Genomic DNA, 24,653 nt, shown 5'->3' on the forward strand with positions numbered 1-24,653 from the left:
GTGCCTGATGACTGTTGGTGTAGTTGTCAGCATCAGCTACTCCCTGAGGGCTGGCTTACACTCACCCCAAACACAGCCAGATCAGGCATCATTGGATTGGTGGACCTGCCATCACATCCTGCCAAACCAAGTATTGACTCTTTTCTCCCTGCACTATCACAGGTGATCAAGGATATGACCTCTGCCCTTGGATGATGACACCCCTCCGAGACGCGGCCACATCCGCCCAGAGGCAGTACAATGTGGCCCACATATGCACCAGGGGCATCATTGAACGCACATTTGGCGTGTTGAAGTCACGTTTTAGGTGCCTGAACAGCACAGGTTGGAAGCTCCTGTACAGCCCGGACATTGTGTGCAAGATGATCGTTGCATGTTGTGTGTTGCACAATATCTGTGTTCGCACCAGGGCCCCATGGATCCTAGTTCTGTGATGTTGAAAGTTGTGTTACGCTACTCTTGCGGTAGTTATCACACGTTCTTGTGAGTATACCCCATAATAGTTTAAAATCATTGTATTCTCTGGTGAGTGTGAGGCAAATGTTTCTGTAATAAGGTTGTTCAAAGACAGTAATGTCATTTTGAGCCCACTACTAAAGTTTCTCTGGGATCATATATATTCTGTGTTTGCTAATATATGTTTCCTGTCTACATTGTAAGTTTCACTATGAATCCAAGAAACCTTTATTTTGATATTTCGTAGATGCCTACAACACAAGATGTTATAGTTCAGCGTGCAGATCAAAGAGCTAGACTTTGACCAGGTAAGGTAAATCATGTCTCCCTGAGGGTTACAGTCATGCGAACACATCTCTGGAACTAATTTATGTGCTTGTAATGATTTAGGATTTAGACGAGTGTCTCAAAGGTCGCGGGCTAAAGGTATATTAGGAGCAGATAGGGACGTGCTATACAGGCTTCCTTAGATGAAACTTGAGGCGCTTTTGTTTAAACCATACACTATAGCAAAAGAAGCAAAACAAAAACGTGTAACAGTTTACAAATGTAGAGGTCGCCCTTCCGATCCAATCTCAGAACTTGTTTCACAATGACTGCCTCGCAGTAAAGTGTTTCCCAGGGCACATGCTCCAAGCACCATGTGACACTGATTAGCAGATAAGCTCAAGCTAAAACCCCTTGCCATAAACATGAATTTTCCGATCCATTATTTAACTGCTGTGAATTCTGCCACTCTTTCACCAGAAGACCTCAATTTATTTCCTATAATTAGTGATTTATTTTCAAAACAGAAAAAACAAAGATTTGTTGCTGAGTCTGTATGCATTCTGGTAAAGTGGCATCTGTGATTTGGTTGTCTTGCCACAACAAATGTTTACTTTGCTGGTATATTTAATCAAGTGTCTCCTTGCATACCATCTGGGATTTCGTTTTCTTTGAGGCGGGCAAGTAGGAAATAAAAAAAAAAAGTCAGCCCAACACAAACAAATGTTAGAAGCACTTATGAAGAAGACCGCTGCAGCTGGGAGCAGCGAGAGGGGAGGAAACCAAGTTGTGTTAGGCTGCAATGCCCTTACAGGAGGAGGGAGTAGGGGCCATCACACTAGTCTCTAGTGTGGTGGTCAACCAGAATGCTCTCTGAGTAAAATTGCCAGAGAAAGAGCTAAGCAGACTTGGGAAGTACATTACCACAAATGCACCAATAACAATCCAGCATTTCTGAATGCCACAGATGACAAACAATGGCAACTGGTGGGTTTGCCAAAACCAACAGAAGAGATACAACAGGTTGAAGCGCGACCTAAACAAGGAGTTATCCAAAGGCCCCAAAGCAGATTTGGGCACATCATGGGGGACTGCAAATGCCTTAAGAGGCCACAGCTTCTACTGGTGGACAGACACCGGAGATGGCCAGTGTAGCACTTGGGGAGGAGATTGTCCCTGCTAGGATGGGGTAAGTGCAGAAGTTATCCTAATGTCCCTGAGTGACAGCAAGATGGCACCTAAGACTCACATGCCTAGTAACACTAAGAAGTATAGGCAGTGGGTCATCCATCAATAGAAACGTGCCTTCAGGCTCTGAGAGACACAGGAGCCAGTATGACTACTGTTAGGTGTCATCTAGTGTCCTCATAGCTGGTAATCCCTAATGTATTCCACCAGGTTGTAATAGCTGACAACTGCAAGAGTCACTATCCCATGGCTCTGGTTCACATTCGATGTGGGGGGTCTCAGGTTCCTAGAGGGCAGCGTTCGGTCCAGTCATGCCTGTGGATTGTCTGCTTGATAACAACATTGAGCACACCATCTGGAAAGAGGTGGCGCTCCAGTCCTACTTAGAGATTAGAGGGTTGACCTAGTGGGTGTGCCTGTCCACACGGTTTTTGGCGGCCCAAAAGGGTAGTCAGGAGGTCTGAAGCCTAAGAAAACGGCCTAGGTACCTGCCAAACAGAGGAAAGGTGTGAGAAAACTACTCCTAAGATGCCCACGGTCCTGCAGGGAAGGACATTACTGCACTGGGAGACCCACCAAAGCTGGCCACTGGCAAGCTGAAAGAAGGACATCCAGGGAGCAGTTTTGCAAAGTCCCTAAAGAGTGCCCTACTCTTGACGTCTCATGGCAGCAGGCCAAGGCCCAGACACCTGGCACCATCTCAGATGAGCACTTGATTTAATGTTAGAATGATCTCCTCTATAATGAGACAAAGGTTCCGGAGCCTGATGCAACCCATGAGTTGGTGGTCCCCCAGTGCTACAGTGCCTTCATACTGGTTTTGGCTCATGATGCTCATTTGGCAGGACATTTCAGGCAAGACAAGACCTTCACAAGGCTTGTCTCCCATTTCTACTGGCCCTGGAGGAGAGTGATCTCATATGCATTCTGCAGGTCTTGTACTACCTGCCAAACCAGTGGGATGCCATGGGGAAGCAGAAGGCTCCTGTCATAGGCAGTCCCTTTGTCGTAGGTAGTGGGTGGACATTGTCATTACTGTTCCCAATGACCCCAGGACTGCACTGGCAACATGTTCAACCTGGTCTTGGTGGAACATACTAGCCCCTACCCAGAGGCTCTACTTTGAGGACAGTGACTGCACCAACAGTGGCCGGGGGACAGATGGGGATATTTAACCAAGTGGATTTCGCCAAAAAGGTAGTGTCTGAATAGGGCACCAACTTCATCTCAATATACATGAAGTTCATGTGGGACGAGTGTAGAGTAACCTCCAAGTTCTCCATACCCTTTCATCCCCAGACCAATGGACTTGTTAAAATATTCAAAAAGATTCCCCAAAGGCATGATTATGGGACTGTCAGAGTCCTTGAGGCAGAAGTGGGGACATCCTCTTACCATGCCTGTTGTTTGCTTACAGGGAGTTTCCACAGAAGGGATTAGTGTTCCTTTCTTTTGAGCTTTTGTTTAGTCACTTTGTCAAAGGGCCTTGTGAAGAAGGGTGAGAGCAAGATCCCATAAAACCCCCACAGGATGCAGTCACCTACATGTTGGCTCTCCAGACTCAGACAAAGCACTTTTGGAAAAAGGCCACTTAGAGACTGGAATCTGGTTAGGGAGTTTTGAAACTCTTTTATGTCCAGAAGGTCACTCTGGTTGAGTTTCAGCCTGGTCAGAAAGTGAAGTGTGGGTGATGGATGGAGATGGAGCCCAAGGCAATTCAAGGAAAGCCTGCCTGAGGGATGATATATAAGCATTACAAATCTGGCAAAAGTTGTATTTTACCAGGTCAAAATAACAGTTAAAACTACACCACAGGCTGCAATGGCAAGCCTGGGGCATATTTAAAAGTGGTACTTGAAGGGGTGGCACAATCGGTGCTGCAGGCCCACTACTGGCATTTCTTTACATGCCCTGCATAAATGTAGTACCATATACTATGAACATACCAGTAAATTCCATGTTTTACATTTGGTGTAGGCTAATTTTACCATGTTTTAGACAGAGAGCACAAGCACTTTGCACTGGTTGGTAGTGGTAAAGTGCACAGAGTCCTTATGCCAACAAACATGAATTCGGGAATCCAGGAGGAGTAAAGGCAAAAAGTTTGGGAGAATACCACAGCAGGGATGTCACATCTAACATGCTTCCCCCCCCCCAGCTCAAAGCAGGGTGAACTATCTACCCTCATGAGAGTTCTAATTGCTAAGGTGGACGGAACTAGAAAGACCATCAGAATTGGTGTGGTCAGTTCCATGGTGATGTTCCACCGTAGACAGATGGATCACCTCAACAGTTTTGGATTCTCACTCCTAATCTGTTTAAGCCATCCAAGGGGGTCAGTGGGTTGTCTGAATCTGGAACTTAGTCCCAAACACATATGTTCTCAAACTCATCAGTACCTAGTCCACTGCAAAGGTGTTCCTTTCAATTACACTCCTCCTCTGTTCCCTGGGAAGTAACCTCTGACTAATGAAGGCTACAGGTTTGTCTAAGCCCTCTTCATTCAGGTGTGAGAGCACAGCCCCTATGCCATGCCTGGAGGTGTCCATTTGAACAATAAATTCCTTGGAGAAGTCAGGAGCTTTGAGCATGGGTACTATGCAAATAACCTCCTTCAATGTGTAAAAAGCATTCTGACATGCCTCTGTCCAGATCACCTTTCTGGGCTGCTTCTTAAAAGTCAACTTTGTCAAGGAAGCAACAATTGTGGATGGGGTGAGCATTGTGTTGGTGACTGTGCTGAGACTGTAGTCTACATAAAACCTGTGTTCTGGTGTGGCTTGCAGTGAGTAGCTCAATCACCCCAAGCTCCAGCATCTTGGACACCTCCTCCTTGATGCTGGTCCTCACCTGGTCAGACAGCCTGTAGATTTTTTCCATAATACAAATGCTGTCCCTAGTGTCAATATCATTGGTATATCAAGTGGTGAGAACAGGAGTTAGTGAAAACAAAGAGGGAGAAACTGTCCCAGCAAGTGGTGACAGTCCCCCTGTTTCTCTGGGGCCAGGGTAGGGGAGAAAACAACACATTCCACTGACCAACCCAGCTCCTTGGACAATAGGAGGTTGGGGAGGGATTCATTCTCTTCCTCCACCCCTTTATCCATCACCAGAAGCATGGTTACTTCGTACCTCTCAAATTGAGGATTCAGGTAAATGACATACATGTCCTTAAATGTGTTTCGGGGGGTTTGAGGTCTCTATGGAGGGTGACTGTTCCATTACGCTCCTTCACCTCATGGGCCACTCCTATGTCACCCATAAGATAGGTGCTAAAATCCCATAGAGCCCAGGGTGCATTGTATTTAAAAAGTAGAACTTATGGGTTTGCATTTCACATGTCCTGGCATTGAAAAACCTATAACGCTGTTTGTCACTACTATAAGGCCTAGCTCTCCCATTGGCTAACAGAAGGTTAGAATGTTATATTTCATTTGTTTTACCTTTGGATTGGAGGAAGGTAGACATATGCTGTTTAGACTCAAATAATTTAGACGGTTCCCATTCATGTGTAAGTCTCAGCTTCTCCTTCCCATCCTGCCCAGGATGACCTGTCATATGTGGATGTCCACTCAGTCACACCTAAGCTTCCTTTGTGTGTGGCTGACTAGAGGGAATGCACAAAGTCTAGCTGTCAGCAACCCCAAACATGTATTGGAGACAGGTTGCAGGAGCACAGAGCTAAGAGCAGAGAATCGCAATCTTTCTAAAGAAGGCATTTCTAAAATAGTAAAGATAAATTCAACTTTGCCAGCAAAGATGATTTATCATTTTTTATGATTCCAATGATATTAAACATGAGAGAACTACTACATCACTGTCAGGGATTACAGTTTAGAAGTGTAATAAGGATTTCCCCAATGTTAACCTATGAGAGGGGTAGGCCTAATAGTAGTGACAAATTAATTTGGATGTTTTTCACTACCAGGATAAGCAAAGCATAAATGGACATGTCCTTTCTTTTGGCTACACAGCACCCTGCCCTATTGGCTACCTAGGGCCCAACTTAGGTGTGATGTATATCTAATAAAAAGGGAATTTAAGGCGTGGCAAGGGGCCAATCCAACATGGCAGTGTAAGCGTATAAAGCTTACACTGCCATGTTGGATTGGCCCCTTGCCACGCCTTAAATTCCCATTCAATGCAGTGGCAGAACTAAGACATGTTTAAAGTGCTACTTATGTTGGTGGCACAATCAGTGCTGCAGGCACATTGGGAGCATTTTAATTTACAGCCCCTGGGCACATGTAGTGTACTCTACTAGGGATTATAGATCAATTAAATATACCAGTTGTGGATAAGTCAATCAAACCATGTTAAGGCGAGAAGCACAGGCACTTTAGCACTCGGTGGCAGTGGTAAAGTTCACAGTGTCCCACGGCCAACATGAAGAATACAGGAAAAATTGAAGGTAAGCAGGTGAAAATCTTGGGGAAGACCCAAAGCTGTCAGGTCTAACACCACCTCTAACTTTTTAGGTTCCTTAAACCTACCTCTAATGGTGGGTATTAACAGGATATACTTCATAAAACTGTTGATGTCACAACTGCTGAGCTCTGCCATAGCCACTTCATTTAGAATACAGGGGAAGCAGGTATATCAGATTACTACTGGATCCACCATTAGAGAAGATCACGGCAACAGATCGGCAATGAAGAAAATTACATTGGATGGACTTCCCAATTAAGGGCTGCTCGTATGGTGCAATCTTCACAACTGTCCTATCTGACTGGAACTGACATTAAACCAACACAAAGACTTGAAATGCACCCCACATGCTGGGAGAAAACTACCAGTATGTGGGGTACATTTAGTTATGTTATTCTTGGATATGGACCCCCACTTTCTTAGTCTATCTCTCGGAATAACTTAAGTGGATAACAGACTGCGATGCTGCACCTGCCATCACTCAATAGTTTTCCACCTGAGTTTTTCTTTGGAAGCAAAATATCTGCATCAAATGTAGAAATCTTTACATGAGTAGAGCTGGATTTGGTGGGTATTTTGTTGCTTAGCTAAGTTGTTGGGCGCCCATATCAAAACCTTATTTATTTGTAGATGAGGCTCATTATCTAGCTTTCCAATGAACAAAGTAAAATGAAACATTATTCATTCTAACAAAAATAATGAAAGAGGAGGAGGGAAATTCTGAGTAGGATAGTAGGCTACAATTTTCTTATTTCTGGAATGTAATTTCCTCACATAATGAATCTCATATTTAACAGAGTGAGTTAAATCATGATTACACTTTATTGAAGCTGTCTACTTTCTGCATGGCACACATTTCTGAACACAGATAGAGGAATGATATCCTTCTTTCATGTACCTTTTTGTAAGATGCTTGAACAGCTTCCTTGAATGATGAGGATGACGTGATTTTTGTCTTACTCTTTCTTGAAAACAGTAATGGGATTCCACCAGAACTCCTTGAAGACCCGCTGTGTGAACCTTGGTAAGAAGATGCATCATTCATATTAACTAGATTGGAATAGAAATCCGTCTCCACCTCATCTTCATCATTTTCCACCTGGAAAAAAGGAGTATCAGAATTAGGCAAGTATATAGTTTGAAAAAAACAGTTTCAGTTCTTTAGAGTATAAACAGACCATCATTTTATCTTCAGAAGTACAATGGGCTTGCTTTATTGGTTGGTAGGTGCTCACTCAGCCCGCTACGTCATCGGAAGACAAGGCCTCTGTTTCCGTTGTGAAGGACTGCATGCCTATTTATATTGTCCACAATGCCTGACTGGGTTTCTTTGCCTTCAGTTCATCCGTTAGTGCACATGTACTGAGTTCAAAGACAAAGGCCCAGCAGTTATCTTATTTTGCCACACTCAGCATTCATTTTTTGTTTTACTGAAACAAACTCCAAAAGATGGATTTGTTTCAGCAGAACAACAGCTGGCACTGATTCCCAGGGAGTTTTCTTCATTGTTTGTTTCCTTTGTCCGAGTCTGAGGAAGGGAAGATCAGTGTTGGCAACTCCACCTTAAATAGGATGGCAATACTATTCTAGCCTAGTACCCTATGGCGGACAGGCTACCAATTTATGGTTGAGCTCCCAGTCTACCAATCTCTAAATGAAACCCATAGCGTCTATTACATAAATGTTCTTTCCCTTGATAAATTGCAGCTTTGACAGGAATAATAATATGCCACAAAACCCAACTGGAAAAATTGCAATTGATGCATTACTGCTGGTGCTGTGGAATTACCTCCATAGGTATATCTACTTGTAGGCATCTAGGGCCAGATGTAGGTAAATCTCATTTACCGATTCATAAATACCGAATTTTACCGATTCGGTATTTATGAATCTGTAAATGAGATGTAGGTAAAAATTCGGTATTTTTTACCGAATCGGTAAATTCGGTATTTACCGATTCGGTAAATACCGAATCGGTATTTGCTATTGAATCCTATGGGCCTTGAAGCCCATAGGATTGATACCGCATTGCTAAGGGGGACAGGGTGTCACTTTGACACCCTGTTGCACCCCTGTAACTAGTTTTTGCGGCATGTGGCACACAGACATGCCCTTAGTGCATGTCTGTGTGCCACATGGCACAGGTGTACATGCACAGATGTGCATGTACACAAAAATTCGTAATTTACCATGCAATTGTATTGCATGGTAAATACTGAATTCTTAAGGCCCTGTAGCACTGTTAGAAGTGCTACCTACATCTCGAAATACATATTCGGTAAAATTACCGAATATGTCCGTTTTTTGTGCCCCTACATCTCCATAGCCCTTTACCGGTCGGAAACGGCCGATTCCGACTAGTTAAGGGCTACCTACATCTGGCCCCTAGTGCCAGATCCTCAAACATATTCAGGTGGATTGAGAAGCTGAGGGATACAATATATCCTCTTGGATGTATCCAGTTACCAAAAGCAAAAATTCATTACTATTTTAGTGGCAGGAATGGCACCCCCTACTGGGCACAATATTTCTGCATTACCTCTGCAAGGTTAGGGTCTATAACCAGTTAAATTCTTCTGTTTCAGAAGCTAGTTTCTTGGGCTTTGTAATTTTTGAAAAACCCTCACAACTGATCTTATTTTGGGTGGTAAATTACATAGTTTTGAAGCATTGTGGTACATTAGGGACTTCTGTCTATAAGGCATAAACCGAATGGCAATTTTTTCCCGTGGTTTCTCAGTAGAGTGGATTTTACCAGTTGGTGGTATTTCCTTCTTTAATAAGTGGTGTCTGTAATGTCATGAGACCATGTGTTCGAGGACTCTTGCGGTTCTCGGCTGACTTAGTAAAGAAAGTACGTAACTGGTTGGCAGGTGTTATGTTGTGGTTATAAACTGTTATGACGCAATTGGAGAGTAGGGTAAGGTTGCAAGTTGAGGAATAAAATCATACAACCCAGAGCTCTGTGTGTGGGTTATTGATTTGCATGCCCTGGGGCTGGGAAGGACACTACAACTGGGAATGAGTGCAGGATCTGTGCCCCAAAGAAAAGAGATTTCTTTCCCGGAAAGTTTGCAACCCTACAATAAACTCCTCAGCTGTACCAAGTGTGCCTATTGTGATGAGAAGCATATGGCTCTCGAAGAAGTTGTAGGCTCTGCAGAGCACACCCAAAAGGTCACCATAAACCCACTGGTAAGGCCAAACGAAGAGATACTGAGCCGCAGCCTAACACAAAGCTATCACAGGTACAAAGTAGATGCTAGAAGCAGTGATAATCAGGTAGAAGCAACAAAACATTTCTCACCAGCAATAGCTGATAAAATGCCTTACAACCTCAGAATAGGGCAAGAGAACTTGAGTGCAAACACAGGGTTTGTGCGCGCAAGACTGCAGGTTCCTATGGATATTGCCACAGGCTTTCGGAATTGCTAAATTTTTCAGTAACCTCAAAGGAGGACATGGAGTATGATGCAGCCACATTTCTACACTACCACCACCCTTCACCACCACCAAAGAGCAGAATATTGGCACCTGATGTACTGCATGGGTCGAAAATTAGATGATTTCATAGATGCCATAGAAGAGGTGGATGATAAGAAAATCACTAAGAACTTAAAGAACCTGGTTGGTGTTGGGGTAAAAGAAGTGCTGAAGAAAATATCAAAAGATGAGGCAATATCATGCCGTCAAGTCAAGAAAGCATTAGAAGTCAAGCTCAATCCGATGCCGAGTGTTAACTATGAAAGGTAAATTTCAATCAAGCGTGAAAGCAAGCTGGTGAAATGATGGATTTGTTTGTTGAAAGACTTGGTGTGCTTATTAAGCATGTAAATTTAGTAAATTTAATGATGAAGAAACCATACGTCTTCGAGTTATCGATAGGTGTATTTCAGACTCCTTCAGAAGACATTTGTTGAGAGAGAAAGTGCTAATGTCCGCCAGGGCTGCAGAATGCTGGATCAGAGAAAAATGAATCAGCATTGGCAGAGTAAGGACAGACATCAGGTAGACACACGCAAGTCACATTCTACAAAGAGAAAGAAGCATTTGCAATGCAATAGGTCTCAATAGGTCTCTCATTTTCAAGATTTACATCTATTGGCATTGTCCAGTGACAACGTGTTTTACCTATGTGTTTTGGTTTGGAGTGTAGTGGACGCATGTGGTGTGGAGTGGAATTATATGGGTTGTATTGTAATAGTTGTGGTATGATATAATGTAAATATGTGTGTGTTGGAAGTATCTGGTGTGTTATGGAATTGTGTTGTGTATTTGAAATATGTGGTTTGGTGTGGATTATGTGGTGTGTATTGGAAATGTGTGGAGTTGAATTGTATGGTGACATGAAAGGGAGGAAGTTATGCATGTGTTTATGAGTATATTTTAAAATTAAGAGCATGCACTGCATTTCCCAGAAGACACAAGCCCAGGAGGCACATTTCTGATAAAACCTTATTTTTAACCTAATATTAAAAGGGTGTGAGGGTGTGGTTTAACGGCTAGGGCAGCCGACTTTGAAGCAGAGGAACCAGGTTCAAGTCTGGCACTGGCTAAAACATCCTGTGATTCTGGGCAAATCACTTTATCTCCCTGGGCCTAAAAATGAAAATGAAAATGAATGTGCCCAACATTGTCAAAGATGGACGGTGGCGCTTGAAAGGTGTTCCCTCAACATAGCAACGCGTAAGTGAAGTCTACTGCGTGCAGAACAAACAGCAAATTTATAGGTCTGAAACTGTGAAGGGGGGCAGTCTCACCTCAACCACTCAGTTCACATACAGGTTTGCAAGAAAGCACAGGGGTAGAGATTATCCTAAAATATTGATGTAGACAGTTACTATTCGCCAGCTCATCGCGTATGTGTTGGACACACAGAGCGAAGAACTATTTATCGATAAGTATTGTTATGTGCTCAAAATATTTTTTGAGGTTGGACATGGACAACTGGGGATTAGGGGCGCTCACGGCATGCAAACCACATCCGACTTCCGTACACGGTAAGACAGCATAAGAGGGCAATGGGCAAAGTATACTTGCCACCCTCTGTTGAATCCACGTCCCTTGTCTCTTGTACAGAGTGTTCCGCTTGATAAATAACCATACATTTAGACAGTCACATAATGCATAAATGCATCAATGCCAATATTACAGGTGAGTGGACTGCGTTAGTCGCCGACACTGATGAACACCTTTTAATAGATCTGTATGAGTGTATTCATAGCCACCTCATATCTTACAACAGGAACGTGTGGTCCGACAGCAATACGAATAGAAATCGAACGTCTGTTAAATGAGAGAGATGTGAAAGTGCTGATACTGATCATTAGTAAGCACTGGGCATTAATAGACTTGCCCACCCCCATTGCTTTTTTAAAAGAACGGGTGGATTTTGTTATTGGTGGGTACTTGATTATTACCAAATGCTAGATGTTTACATACCGCCCCACTGCCGATTGAGCAGGAAATGAGAGTATGGTTATAAATGTAGTAAAGCTTGTGCTCGGTATTATAAATACGTGGGTACCTACATAGCATCTGATGTAGTTGAAGCTGGCTGGCTAAGAAAGCGGCGAGGTTCCTGCCTTGGGCAGTAAAGTGACTGCTACTGATCAGTATATGTGTTGCACAGCTAACAACTAATTTTAGCGCCCACGGATGTTGAAAGGGCAAGATTTAATGGCAAATTATTAATAATTCGATCTGTACTGATAAGCAATTGTTATCTATACCATCTCACCTGTTCCATTGCTGTTGGTACCCGACAGGCCAGGTGAGTTGAGCTCGGGCCTCTTGGCGAACGGTGGGCCCTGCTGCACAGCATTCTCTGCCATCCTTGGTCAAAAGGTGCAGTTTTCTTCTAGCGAACGAATGGGCGTAACCCCTGTTGAAGTCCTCTTTGTGGAGAGGGAAGGGGCCTTTGCTAAAGCTTTACTTCATGTGAAACAGTGGTTTTATTACCGCCATTGTAAATTGTTTATGGTGCGACACCATCCCAGTGGCGTCACGGCCAGAGCTGCTGACTCTGGAGCTGGGCAATCCGGTTCGAGTCTTGGAGCAGCTTAACATCCTGTGAATCACACTATTGTTTTAAAAAAACAATTACTGAAGGCCATCATCCACTCCCACACTTAAAAAGTCTATATCTGCTAAAAGCAGCATTACAGAGAACGGACCACAATATAGCGTAATAGTTAGAGCTGTTGGCTTTGGACCTGAGGAGCAGGGTTTGAGTCTCCACGTCGACTCAACATCTGATTCTGGGCTAATCACTTGATTAAACAAATAATTTAAGCAGCCTCTGCCAAAGGTAAACCAATAGTTTAAGTGGCCTCATGTAAAGTGCTCCAATACGTTATAAGCCACTGTAAACACGCATTGGCCAATGTTAGAAAACATGCTACAGCTAATAGCAGCCAATAGAACTGGAGGAAAAGTAGGTGGCCTGCACAGGTACCAATGAAAAGCCAGGAAAAGAGGAGGTGGGATGCCATACCTAAAAAAACAAGCCCAATCCCCCTTAAAAAAAAGGGCCCAAACAAAGCAAATATGCTACTAGAAAAAGCCAGAATGATGGTGGAGATAGAAAAGTGCAAAAAGCCTAATTATAAAAATACAAGCAAGAATAAAGGAGCCACAGTGGGGGAGGCAGCAGTAAAAAGTTGTAGCAGTAATACAACTGTGGCATTAAGAGGAGGTGGGAGGAAAAACGCTATATTTGAATGAAAGCAGCTAGGGTGCTGAAGTTAAACACAGACAAACAAACAGTACCAGAGCAGGAAACCCAAAAAATAGTCCCCAGAAAACATATAAAGAGCCATAGCGGAATGAGACAGTACGAAGTCCCTGCTCAAAGGAGGGACAAAGAGGCAGGACTGACCACTAGTAAACAAGGATTTTTAAAGGACACTGACATAGACATATTAAAAGCACTGTCAAAAAAAGGGATGGACTTGAAGCACACAGACTGATCACAGCAGGTCTCTAAGAGACAGTGCATGCATTGTCTAGCTTAACCTAAAAAGTTTGTGTTTCCGGTGTGGGTTTTCATATCCACATAAAGGCAAATAACCCTCCTGAGGCCAGATGTGCATAGGCTGTGGTAAGGAGAACCACTTCATATTGATTTGCTGAGTGAAAGAGTAACTAACTGCATCACAACAAGAAGAGAAAATGGATGCCAGAAAGTTCCAGAAGCCGTTTCGCCATGACCCCAAAACACAAAGCTGATCATCGTCAAGTTCATCCTACAGAGTTTCATCAATGTCATTGTTAGATTTGGGGGTCTCTAGTTGGCACAGGTAGGCACTTGTGACAAAGAGGGACCCTTGCCTCTAGTCAGGGTAAGGGGGTACACTCCTAAAATAACCTCTACTCACCTCCTTGGTAGCTTGGCATGAGCAGACAGGCTGATCTTAGAGGCAGTGTGTAAAGCATTTGTGACCACATACAGTAATCATGTGACAACACTACAGATGGACACCACACAGGTTTTATATAAAAAATAAATGTTCTTTATATAGACTTAACACAAGACCACAAACGACAAAAATCCACAATACTGTACTTAAAATGGTAGTTTTAGCTTAGTTCTGTTCTGTTCTTAAAATGCGACACTTTAAGTCAATGTACCTTACGATGCGTTACGCTTCCACAACAAAAGTGTTGCAGCGATGGAAATGCAGCAAAGTTCCGATGCAAAGAAATAAAGACGTGAAGATCTTCCAGATGCGACATGCTTCACCGATGATGCTAGAAGTCTCGATTCTATGCGTCAGCTGCAGCGGCGACACCCTTGTTCTGCGATGCGACTAGAACAGCTTCGACTGCGACAATCTTCTCCGATGTTGCGAGACACTTCCGCACAATCGGACAAGTACAGCGGCGACATCCAAGATGCGACGACAGCAGCTCCGACGGCGTCACACTTCTCCGTGGATGCGAGGCGCTTTTCTTGCTGCGCTGCAATACGACAGCTACAGCGCCGACATCCAAGATGCGGCGGTAGCAGCAGCGATGGCGACACACTTCTCCTTCATTCCCTCCTCTCGATGCAGTGCAATACGACAGCTACAGCGGTGACATTCAAAATGCGACGGCAGCAGCAGCAACGGCGACACGCTTCCTCTTCGTTGCGAGCCGCTTCTCTCAATGCGGTGCAATACAACAGCTACAGCGGCAACATCCAAGATGCGACGGCAGCAGCAGTGACGGCGACGAGCTTCTTCCTCTTGAGTCGCGCTTCCAGCTCCTTGCAACATGCAGTCCCTCAGAAAACCCAAAACAGCAGCAGGACCTTCCCAAGGAACTCTGGGGAGCCGGGGGTTGAAGTCTGTTGTCCCTGAGACTCTCCGTCCATCACCACCCTGTTTTGTACCACTTTGTTCGCCATAAGTTGGCAGGGTATGCTCAGACGTGAGTCCCTTGCTCACTTTGCCACTGGATTCAAGCAAGCCGGGCTGAAGGCGGCTGAAATGCCAGAAACTGGTCCTCGGAAGCTTGTTTCCAGTCCAGGGAAGGCATGGCTTGGCAGTTCGGGCTGGACTGTTCCCATGAGGCACAGGGTCAGACTGATTTGCATATGGCCATGTCTGAACTGGGGTGGCAGAGTGGGCTAAAGAATGGTGATGGATTAAACCCAGATCTGTTGACTGGGTGTGAGTGTTTGATTGGTTCAGATTCTCCGTCCATCACCACCCCCTTTTGTACCACTTTGTTCGCCATAAGTTGGCAGGGTATGCTCAGACGTGAGTCCCTTGCTCACTTTGCCACTGGATTCAAGCAAGCGGGCTGAAGACGGCTGAAATGCCAGAAACCGGTCCTCGAAAGCTTGTTTCCGGTCCAGGGAAGGCATGGCTTGGCAGTTTGGGCTGGACTGTTCCCATGAGGCACAGGGTCAGACTGATTTGCATATGGCCATGTCTGAACTGGGGTGGCAGAGTGGGCTAAAGAACGGTGATGGATTAAACCCAGATCTGTTGACTGGGTGTGAGTGTTTGATTGGTTCAGATGCTCCGTCCATCAAGACCCCCTTTTGTACCACTTTGTTCGCCATAAGTTGGCAGGGTATGCTCAGACGTGAGTCCCTTGCTCACTTGGCCACTGGATTCAAGCAAGCCGGGCTGAAGATGGCTGAAATGCCAGAAACCGGTCCTCGGAAGCTTGTTTCCGGTCCAGGGAAGGCATGGCTTAGCAGTTCGGGCTGGACTGTTCCCATGAGGCACAGGGTCAGACTGATTTGCATATGGCCATGTCTGAACTGGGGTGGCAGAGTGGGCTAAAGAACGGTGATGGATTAAACCCAGATCTGTTGACTGGGTGTGAGTGTTTGATTGGTTCAGATGCTCCATCCATCACCACCACCCCCTTTTGTCCCTGAGACTTCAGCAGGAGGCAAGCTCTGTTCCAAAGCCCTTGGAGATCCTTACAAGTTGATGAAAATACCCAAAGTCCCTTTCTCATCTCTTTGGCAGTCAGGCAACCACTGCAGGCCAATCCCCAAGCAGCACTCAGCTTAGGGATAGACTCTCCTCAGTTTCTTCAGGTTCCTCTCCTCAGCAGAGGTTTCTTCTTGTTTGTCCAAAAGTGATCTTATTTCTTGAGATCAGGGTCCCAATATTTATACCCCAAAATCCTTTCTCCTCTGAGGGCGGAGGGGCCTTCGCCTAGTCCAAACCAGTTCCGGAGCACTCTGTTTACATGACTTCGTCTTTCCTTTCACAGTGCAGGGCAGAAACATCAGACGCACCGCAGGGGGTGGAGCCAGCATTGTGGAAGACAGGCACAGCCCTATTCAGGTCCCAGGTGCAACTGTTCCCACCCATCTACCTGCAGATCTCTCTATTCACCACTGGGCTGATTCACCCTGTCTCCTGGAATCCCCCAGCCCTGTCACTCAAACTCCAAGCAAGGAATACACAACCTAGCAGAGGCAGGCTTGGATACTTAGACAAGAAAATACCTAATTTCTAAAAGTGGCATTTTCAAACACAGAATGTTAAAACCAACTTCACTAAAAGATCCATTCTGAGTTCAGGCACACTAAACTCGAATTTCTACCTAGTTCCCTGAGTCAGTTAGAATTATAAAATGTAATAATCTAACTGCCCATTCTGGCCTTTGGAGAACAGGTAGCCTTGCAATAGTGAAAAAAGAAAATGGCTGTCATTAACTATTAGGACATGCCATACACACCAGGGCATGTCCTATCTTCTACTTACAATGCACCCTGCCCTTGGGACTACAATAGGGGTGTCTGATATGAAGAAAAGGGAAGGTTTAGGGACTGGCAAGTGGGTGCACGTGCTCAGTCAACATGGCAGTACCAGACTGTACACAGGCTCTCAAATGGCAGGCCTTAGACACACTTTTACAGGCTGCTTCTGTGGGTGACACAACCAGTGCTGCAAGCCCACTAGCAGCATTTGGTTTACAAGCCCTGGGCACACTCAGTGCACTGCACTAGGGTCTGACCAGTAAACCAAATCAGCCAATCATGGAATCACTAAGTCATACATCAATTTACAATAGGGAGAGCATATGCACTTTGGCACTGATCAGCAGTGGTAAAGTGCCCAGAGTCATAAACCAACAAAAACAGGTCAGAGAAAGTACAGGAGGAAGGCAAAAAGTTCAAGGATGACCCTGCAAAAAGGGCCAAGTCCAACAGTCATCATGTGAGCTTAGAGGAAAATGGATGTGTGCTGATGGCTATGACCGACAAACAATGGCCACATGTGGGCCTGGCTGCTTGCAAGGAAGTTCCAATGGCAAAATCATAACTACCAAATGAAACAAAACTAATTTGGTCATTGCCGCAAGATTACAATAAAGGTCAATGGTTCCCCACAACATTTGTTACAGACATTGGTGCATTGTTTAACATCATTCCAGTTGAGACATTCAACAGCTTATCTCATGTGCCATGTCTCCATCTGTCAAACAGAAAAGTATACTTATGGGCAGCTTCTAAACCATTGCAGAGGTAAGGGTCATTCACAGCGGCTTTAAAACATACAACTGTATCCATGCATGCACCAATTCATGTTCTTCAAGAAGCTACGTCCAGTGCTTGCCTACTCAGCTTTGCAACTGCTGCTGACATGGGCCTGATATCTATCAATTACCACCTCCACACTCTATATGAATTTCTGAGTCAGTTCCACTTAGTACTATTGGGCAGGCTCAAGACAATGAAAGTGCAACTTCACATCAATGAGGACGTTCGTCCTGTTTCCCAGCAGCACCACAGAGTCACTTTCCACTCGTAAGAAGCTGTTGAGAAAGAACTAGAAGCTTGGTTGAAGCATGACATCATTGAACGCTCCACTGGTCCTACACATGGGCGTTGCCAATAGTGGTGGTGCCAAAAAAGGACAGTGAGTGTGCAGTGCACATCTGTGCTGATATGCGCCAGGCAAACAAAGCAATTGAGAGAAAAGACTTGCTGGTTCACACATAGAGGACATGGTCATGAAACTGAAATGTGCCAAACTTGTCTCCTGTCTTGACCTGAAAAATAAGCATTATCAACTTGAGCTGGAAGAGAATTTCCGTTACATCACTACTTTTCGACTCATGTTGGTTTGTTCAGATGCATTTTTGAGTGTCAGCAGCTGCAGAACTATATCAGGATGTTATACGGCAAATAATTCAACTTCTCATAAATGCTTTTAATTACAGTGATGACACATTGGTATTTGGAGTGACACGAAAGGAACACGACAAGGCTCTTACACAAATTTGCCAATCATTTGCTGATGCAGATCTTTCTATGGATGCAGGAAAGTGTGAGTTTCACAAGACCAAATTCTTTTAATGCATATTTGGTGATGGAAGATTGACTCCTGACTCTGATAAAGCAAAAGCAATGTCAACGCTTGTCCCCCGCAAGAAGTCACCATGCTGCAATCCTTTCTAGGTATTGCTCAAGGTACATTTGTGATTTTGCTACTGTAAGTGCTCCATTAAGAGAGTTGACAAAATGAAATGTCCCGTTCCAAATGGTCAGTTGAAAGTGATCAAAGTTTCAAAGGAATAAAACATGCATTTAAGAATGCAACAGAGATGGCCTACTTTGACCCCAAACTACACACATATAATCACAGTGAATGTAAACCCGGTAGGGCTGGGGGCAATCATTTCTCATCTTAATGGTCATCTGAATGCTCAGAGACCCATTGTGGCCTATGCCAGTTGGAGCCTGTCTGACACCGAACTTGCCTATTCTCAGCCAGAAAAAGAGAGCCTGGCTGTAATGTGAGGCTGCAAACAAATAATGTATTTCTGTATGGTAAACTTTTCACTGTCAGCACAGACTACCAAGTGCTATTAACCATCTGTGGAAATCTGAAAGCCAAGATTCCCCTTTGCATTGAAAGATGGGGCCTGAGACTGCAAGAGTACGATTATGCAATTGTACACAACCTGGGTAAAGACCAGAAGCCTGCTGATTATTTTTCACGAGTACAGTTCGCCATCCAAGACAACTGAGGAGTACATCAACTTAATTGTGCAGTCTAGTACGCCAGAGACCATATAAATTGAACAGATTATTGAGGCTACGAATGCTGACAAGAACGAGCATATTCTCGAAGACATTATTCTGGCTCAATCCTGGAAAAGAACTATTCAATCTCTTGTTGATGATGTTGACTTTCCCCAAAATACTAAAATTTACAGGATGAACTGTCTGTGACCAAAAAAGTAGTTGTATTGAGAGGCCCAAGCATTGTCATACCCAAGAACCTGAGAAAACAGATTACTGAACTAGCCCATGAAGGACATCATGGTATTGTGCAGAAAGAGCCCTGAGATACTGATTGTGGTTCTCGCAATTAGACAAGGGGGATGAGAGGGAACTTGAAGAGTGCCATCTGTGCAACTGGCTTTCCCCCAAAATGACACAACATCCACTGACCATTTCTAACATTCCCGCAAAGGCTTAGGAAAGGATTGCAGTTGTTTTATTTGGACCATTAGGGAATGGACTTCATCTCCTAGTAAGCACTGATAAATATTCACGCTACCCTTTGGTAGAGCATTTGTTATCAATCTGATATCCCTGCCATTCTCAAATCTGACAACCGCCTTCCGTTCAACAGCAAAGAGTTCACAGTTCTTAGAATGAATGTCAAGCATCAGAAGAGTACACCTCTGTGGCCCCAAGCAAGTGGTTTCCTGGAATGTTTTACAGGTACCCTCAAAAGGATTATTCAGTGAGCATCCCTTGCGGGGGTTGAATTGAAGCACTCCCTTTACTAAGCCCTGTGTGTTTATCATTCAACTCCTCACTGCAAACAGGGTGAAAGCCCCACTACCTTGCTGTTTGAGAGAACCATCAGAACCAAACTGCCAAAATGTAAAGCAGAGTGATCCTTGAGTACTGACGAGGTTCGTGTCATCAACACTTTCTGAAAGAGCAAGATGAAGACATATGCCGATCAGTGGCAGGGAGCCCAAGAGACAGTCTTCATTGACGGTGACTTGGTTGGGCAGAAACGAAAGCAGAAAACATTCACTCCATTTACTGTTGATCCTCTGAGGGTTGTGATGTGCAAAGGGCACATGGTGACTGCACATCGTCCTGCACAGTCCATCACACAGGACTTGTCACATTTCAAACACCTGCCCAGGTGATCATCAGCTCCTACACCTACTGATTAGGTCATCCCACTTGACAGTTCAGATCAAGCATCAGAATCTGAACCATCAATGCCTGAACAGAGTGATTCTCAACCTCCCCCCTCACCCCCTGTAACTCGATCTGGTCAATTTGTTAGTGCCAGCGCCTCAACTTATCAAAGAAAAATAATACAGCTGTTTGTATGATTATTTAACAAAGGGGGAGATGCTGTGTCATGAGACTATGTGTGCTAGGACCCGTGTGGTTCTGAGTGGCTGAGTAGAGGAAGTACGTAACTGGTTAGAAGGTAATAAGATGTGGTTATTAAAGGTTATGACGTGATCAGAGAGCAGAGTGAGATTGTATGCTGAGGAATAAAGACGCACAATCCAGAGCTCCGTGTGTGACACATTTATTTGCATGCTCATGGGCTGGGGAGGATGCTACAGTATCTTCCAACATCAGAAATACCTAGTAATCTCCAGCACCAACATGTTTTGCCTTACCCTCCTCAACCTTGAACATACTGAAATCTTAATTGTGCCTAAGTACATTCTCTTTATCAACATTCGTCTGCAACAAATAGAAAACATGTTGGTAAGAACCACAAATATGACAAATATTGACTGTGTTTAAGGACTGCATACATGAAAAATACTGAATATGAATAAGGACTACAAGCATGTTAAATACTGAATGCCATGTATGTCTCAAGCGATTCAGCTTGCCTGTTTTGACAATAAAGCTGTAAACAAACAGTGAAAGACAGCCTCCAATTGAATATTATTAAACCCAGGTAGAAATAATCAGATGTAAAAAAATTACATGCTACAAGGTATGCAAATTCAATGTTATTAATTGACGGGGTTGAGCATCTACACACACGCTGGAGGTATGCAATCATCATCAATCATTATTAGCATATTTACGCCATAAGATACTATAAATACCATTTAAATAGCAGTAAACTTTCCAGTTACACAAGTTATATTGATGAAAACCCAATATAAACAGTCCCATTTGAATGAGACTATAATTGACCAGTAGCCGCAGTAAGGGCTCTCTGTGCTCTTCCTGTGATAGACCAAGCTACAATAATATAACAGGACTCCGGCTTGTAGATGGTTTGTAATTCTGATCTTGCACAAAGGGCTAGTAATTCTTTGTAAGAAGAGATCAAAAACAGTGGGATAAAACATTTATTATGTAAATGCTTAGTCTTGGTATAAAATAACATAAAGCGCATTAGACTCCTAGCCTCCATCTTTGAAATCACAAAGTTCAGAGTTGATGCAGCTGTTAGAGAATTTGGCAGTATATGTAATGGGTAAGGTGCATTGGCGGAATTTTAGGTATAATGTGCAACATGCATTGGAGTTAATGGCATTCAAATATTGTTCCATGTCCAGGGTTGGCTTAGTGTGCAGACAGTTGCAAGTTAAGGTGGACGAGCACGCTATGCTAAAATGAGCCTTGGGTTTAGTATGCAGGCATGCTTCTTTGACCATGGCAGCAGTGTTTATGGTAATGTATACTGGCTCTAGCCAAAGATGCTTAAGTCCAAGGTTTTGGAGGCAGTGTCTCATATAGCTTGCTCAGGTTTATGGCAGATTTTCCCTTCATGGGACACGTCAAGTATTGCTCCCAGAAAGGACTCTCCTTGGCGATTGTGGTTAAAGCGTAACCACTACAGTACTGGGACTTGAGCTATGACCTCAGAAATGGGAACCAAGCACATTTCCAGATACAGAGGAAGATGGGTGTGCCAGGGTTCAGATGTAACAGCGATCTCAAGAAAGCTTTTAGTGTCTTTTGAAGCTATTTGCTGTAGCTATACCCCCTTAAGTTGTTGTTGCCATTGCTTTTTGCTTGTGTACTTGGAGAACTACGCTAAATGAGTAGTAGTCGATCTTGTTCTTGAGTCTTAGGGTTGTGTTGGCAGATCTCTGTAAGGTAGTGGCTGCCTTGTCAACTTTGGCACACATGGACAAATTGTTATAAGAGATCCCCAGATAGTCATAGACCGTAGCAATTTCACATACCTTACCAGAAAGTGCTGGTTTCATCAGCGGTGGTGATAATCCCAGTGGCATTACTTTTTCCTTTTGTATGTTAATAAGGAGGTCTTTTGGCTACAGTAGCTTTCAAAGCTGGTCAACATCATGTGCAGTTGTTTTGTGTGCAGGATAGTATTACTGCATTATCTGCAAACAAGAGGTTGATGGTACCAATGCCTTTGCGCAACCCCGCCTGAGCATGTATGAAGACTGTATTCTTGTCCACCCAGGACTGCAGTCTGTTCAGAAGGACATGTCCAAAGATTTACCTAATACTGTCCAAAAGCGATATTTGCCTGGGTGATGCGGGTGGTGAAGTATTTAACCTTTTTCCACTCAGTCAAGAATGTACACTTAAACCATAGAGGATCATGGTTGCTCTCAGGTCTTTGAATTACTTGCATGTCCAACACCAAAAATCTTTGCATTCATTTGGAAAGAGAATGCAATCAACCCAGCAAGATCTTCCACTATTCAAAAATGTTGTCACTGCAGAGCTGTTTGGAATCATTCAACCATTTAGCAAGGTTAGCTGTGATTTGGTAAGAAAATCACTGAATAATGCCCCTTTCTTGTTCTTGCAGAGGGGAAGAAAACTACCTAGTTCTGGTCAGGAATACCCCAACGGTTCTTGTCCCCGATTTTCATGGTCTCCCATAGATATTCCAGTGGATAGAAGTTGAAGTTGACGCAGACTAGAATGCAATGCTTTCTGTTGCTGGGGGCCTTATTCTTTATGCCGCAAACAATTGTTTATAAGGCTCCAAGTTGATCCTCAAACTTATTGGATTTACTTGGATTTCAGTACACAAGAGCAGCTGAGGAAATGTTAGTTGCTGTGTAGTCTGGTTGGATTGATATCCAGGTGGTTAGGCCCTCTATTGCTCTTCCTCTGCTTAATTTCCTGTCCTCGATGGATGTAAAATCCCATAAAGTCCTGGGGTGTTTGTAAGAATATTTGCTGCCATGCCTCCTGGAAGAAACATATTTTGTTTGTGCTCACAAATTCTATCCAATCGATGTCCACAAGTTTTGATTTTAATCCAGCTACATTCTGTGACATGACAGTAATCCCATTTGCCCCACCTTGGGCATTAGCATGGCCCATGGATTACAGATGTAACCAGGAGACAGGGCTTTCTTTTTGTTAAAGGCATGTAGGCAAAATTGTGCCAGCTCTCACCCAGGTTTTCTCTGAGCTGTTAAGAGCTGTTGGCAACCACTGCCGGGTGACCTCATCTATTCGAAGAGCTACCTTTTATTGTGCCTGATGGTGACTGCCCTAACATCAGTAGATCTCCACTCGTTCACTGTTAATGTTCTTTCATTACTTAACGTGCCTGGCGGGAGTCTATATTTGCCTTCATGCCTCTTTGGAGGACCCTGTGGCTCTTGTTGCTCATGCACACCACATACCATGCACAATTTCTTTTGATGATCATATACCATGCTACTTAGTTTTGCTTTCCTTCTTTGCAGGAGAATGCACTGGCCCATCAACACCTCCAGCAGATGCGCTGGTTTAATGGGGCTGGACACTCAGGGTCTGGAAGGAGGTCAATAAAGATAAATTGCGTTGATACATGGGAGGTGTCTCTAAAAATGGAAGCAAAGGGTTCCTGAGGTGTTAGTTAGGGACTCCTTGTGGTTGCATGCAAGACGAGAGGAATGCCCTAGCATTAGGATTTATGGAGGTATGGAAATATTTTACACCAAATCCAGACACAAAGTCAGCAGAGGCGCCCAAGGAAAATACTGTACAGATAACAAGACAATCACTACCCCACCAATGCAGAAGGTAGTAGAAGAACCTCTAAACCAGCTGATACAGGATGTTCGAAATTGGGTTACTGAAAGACTGGATTGTGAGCCCTGGTCAAGCAGCAACCACAACTGTAGTCAGGGTAAGGCACAATCAAACCCTAAATGAATCTGTGTTCACCATCTGGTAGCTTGGCACGGAGCAGTCAGGCTAAACTTAGAGTTGATGTGTAAAATATTTGTGCAACACTTCAAACAGTAAAACAGTGAAAACAAAACACACAAAAAGATCCCATACCAGGTAAGAACAATAGAGCTTAATGTAATAATTAAAACAAGATCAAAACAAAAAGAAATCCAATCAGCAATTTTAAAGATTTTAGGGCAAATAGCGCATAAAAGCACACAGCACCACCTTAGTTATATGGCAGCTTGGGACTGGGATAAAGTCACAAGTTCTGTCCATTGCTGCAGGGAATCACCTAGGTCCGCTGAACAAAGTACCTCAAATCCTGGTGCGCGGTTTGCCCAGCACTGCTTTGCAAGACCTCGCTTTGTCTGGTGTTGGTTCTGAAGAAGTGGTGTGGCAAGGCTTTATGGGTATTGCCAATGCTTTGCACTGGTTGAGAGAAGCTGAGCAACTAAGCTTGTCGGGTCTTTACTTGCCTTGTGTCAGTTCTGATGAGCTGGCAGCTGTGCAATGAGGCTTTACAGGGCTTCGTGTCATTTCGCATAGGTTCCGATGAGGACTACAGCTGGGCTTGGCAGAAGCACCTTCAGAACCACTTCCATGTGTCTAGATGGCGCCACTTGGGAGGGTAGGGCTCACAGATGACAGAGTCCAGGTACTGGGTTCAAGGTTGTTGGAAGCC

At 44.0% G+C, this 24,653-nt stretch overlaps 1 protein-coding gene across 2 annotated transcripts in view; it reads right to left on the minus strand.

Moving 5' to 3' along the window:
• LOC144818001 (complement component C6-like) overlaps positions 1-24,653 on the minus strand; it is a 909,016-nt gene that overhangs the window by 482,447 nt on the left and 401,916 nt on the right. For both annotated transcript variants that reach the window (XM_078675007.1, XM_078675006.1), the window contains exon 7: positions 7,238-7,438. In XM_078675007.1, coding sequence (XP_078531133.1) covers positions 7,238-7,438 — 201 coding nt within the window. The remainder of the gene's footprint in view (positions 1-7,237; positions 7,439-24,653) is intronic.

The sequence above is a fragment of the Lissotriton helveticus genome, chromosome 2_1, assembly GCF_964261635.1.
Source record: "Lissotriton helveticus chromosome 2_1, aLisHel1.1, whole genome shotgun sequence".
In the NCBI taxonomy this organism is placed as follows: domain Eukaryota; kingdom Metazoa; phylum Chordata; class Amphibia; order Caudata; family Salamandridae; genus Lissotriton; species Lissotriton helveticus.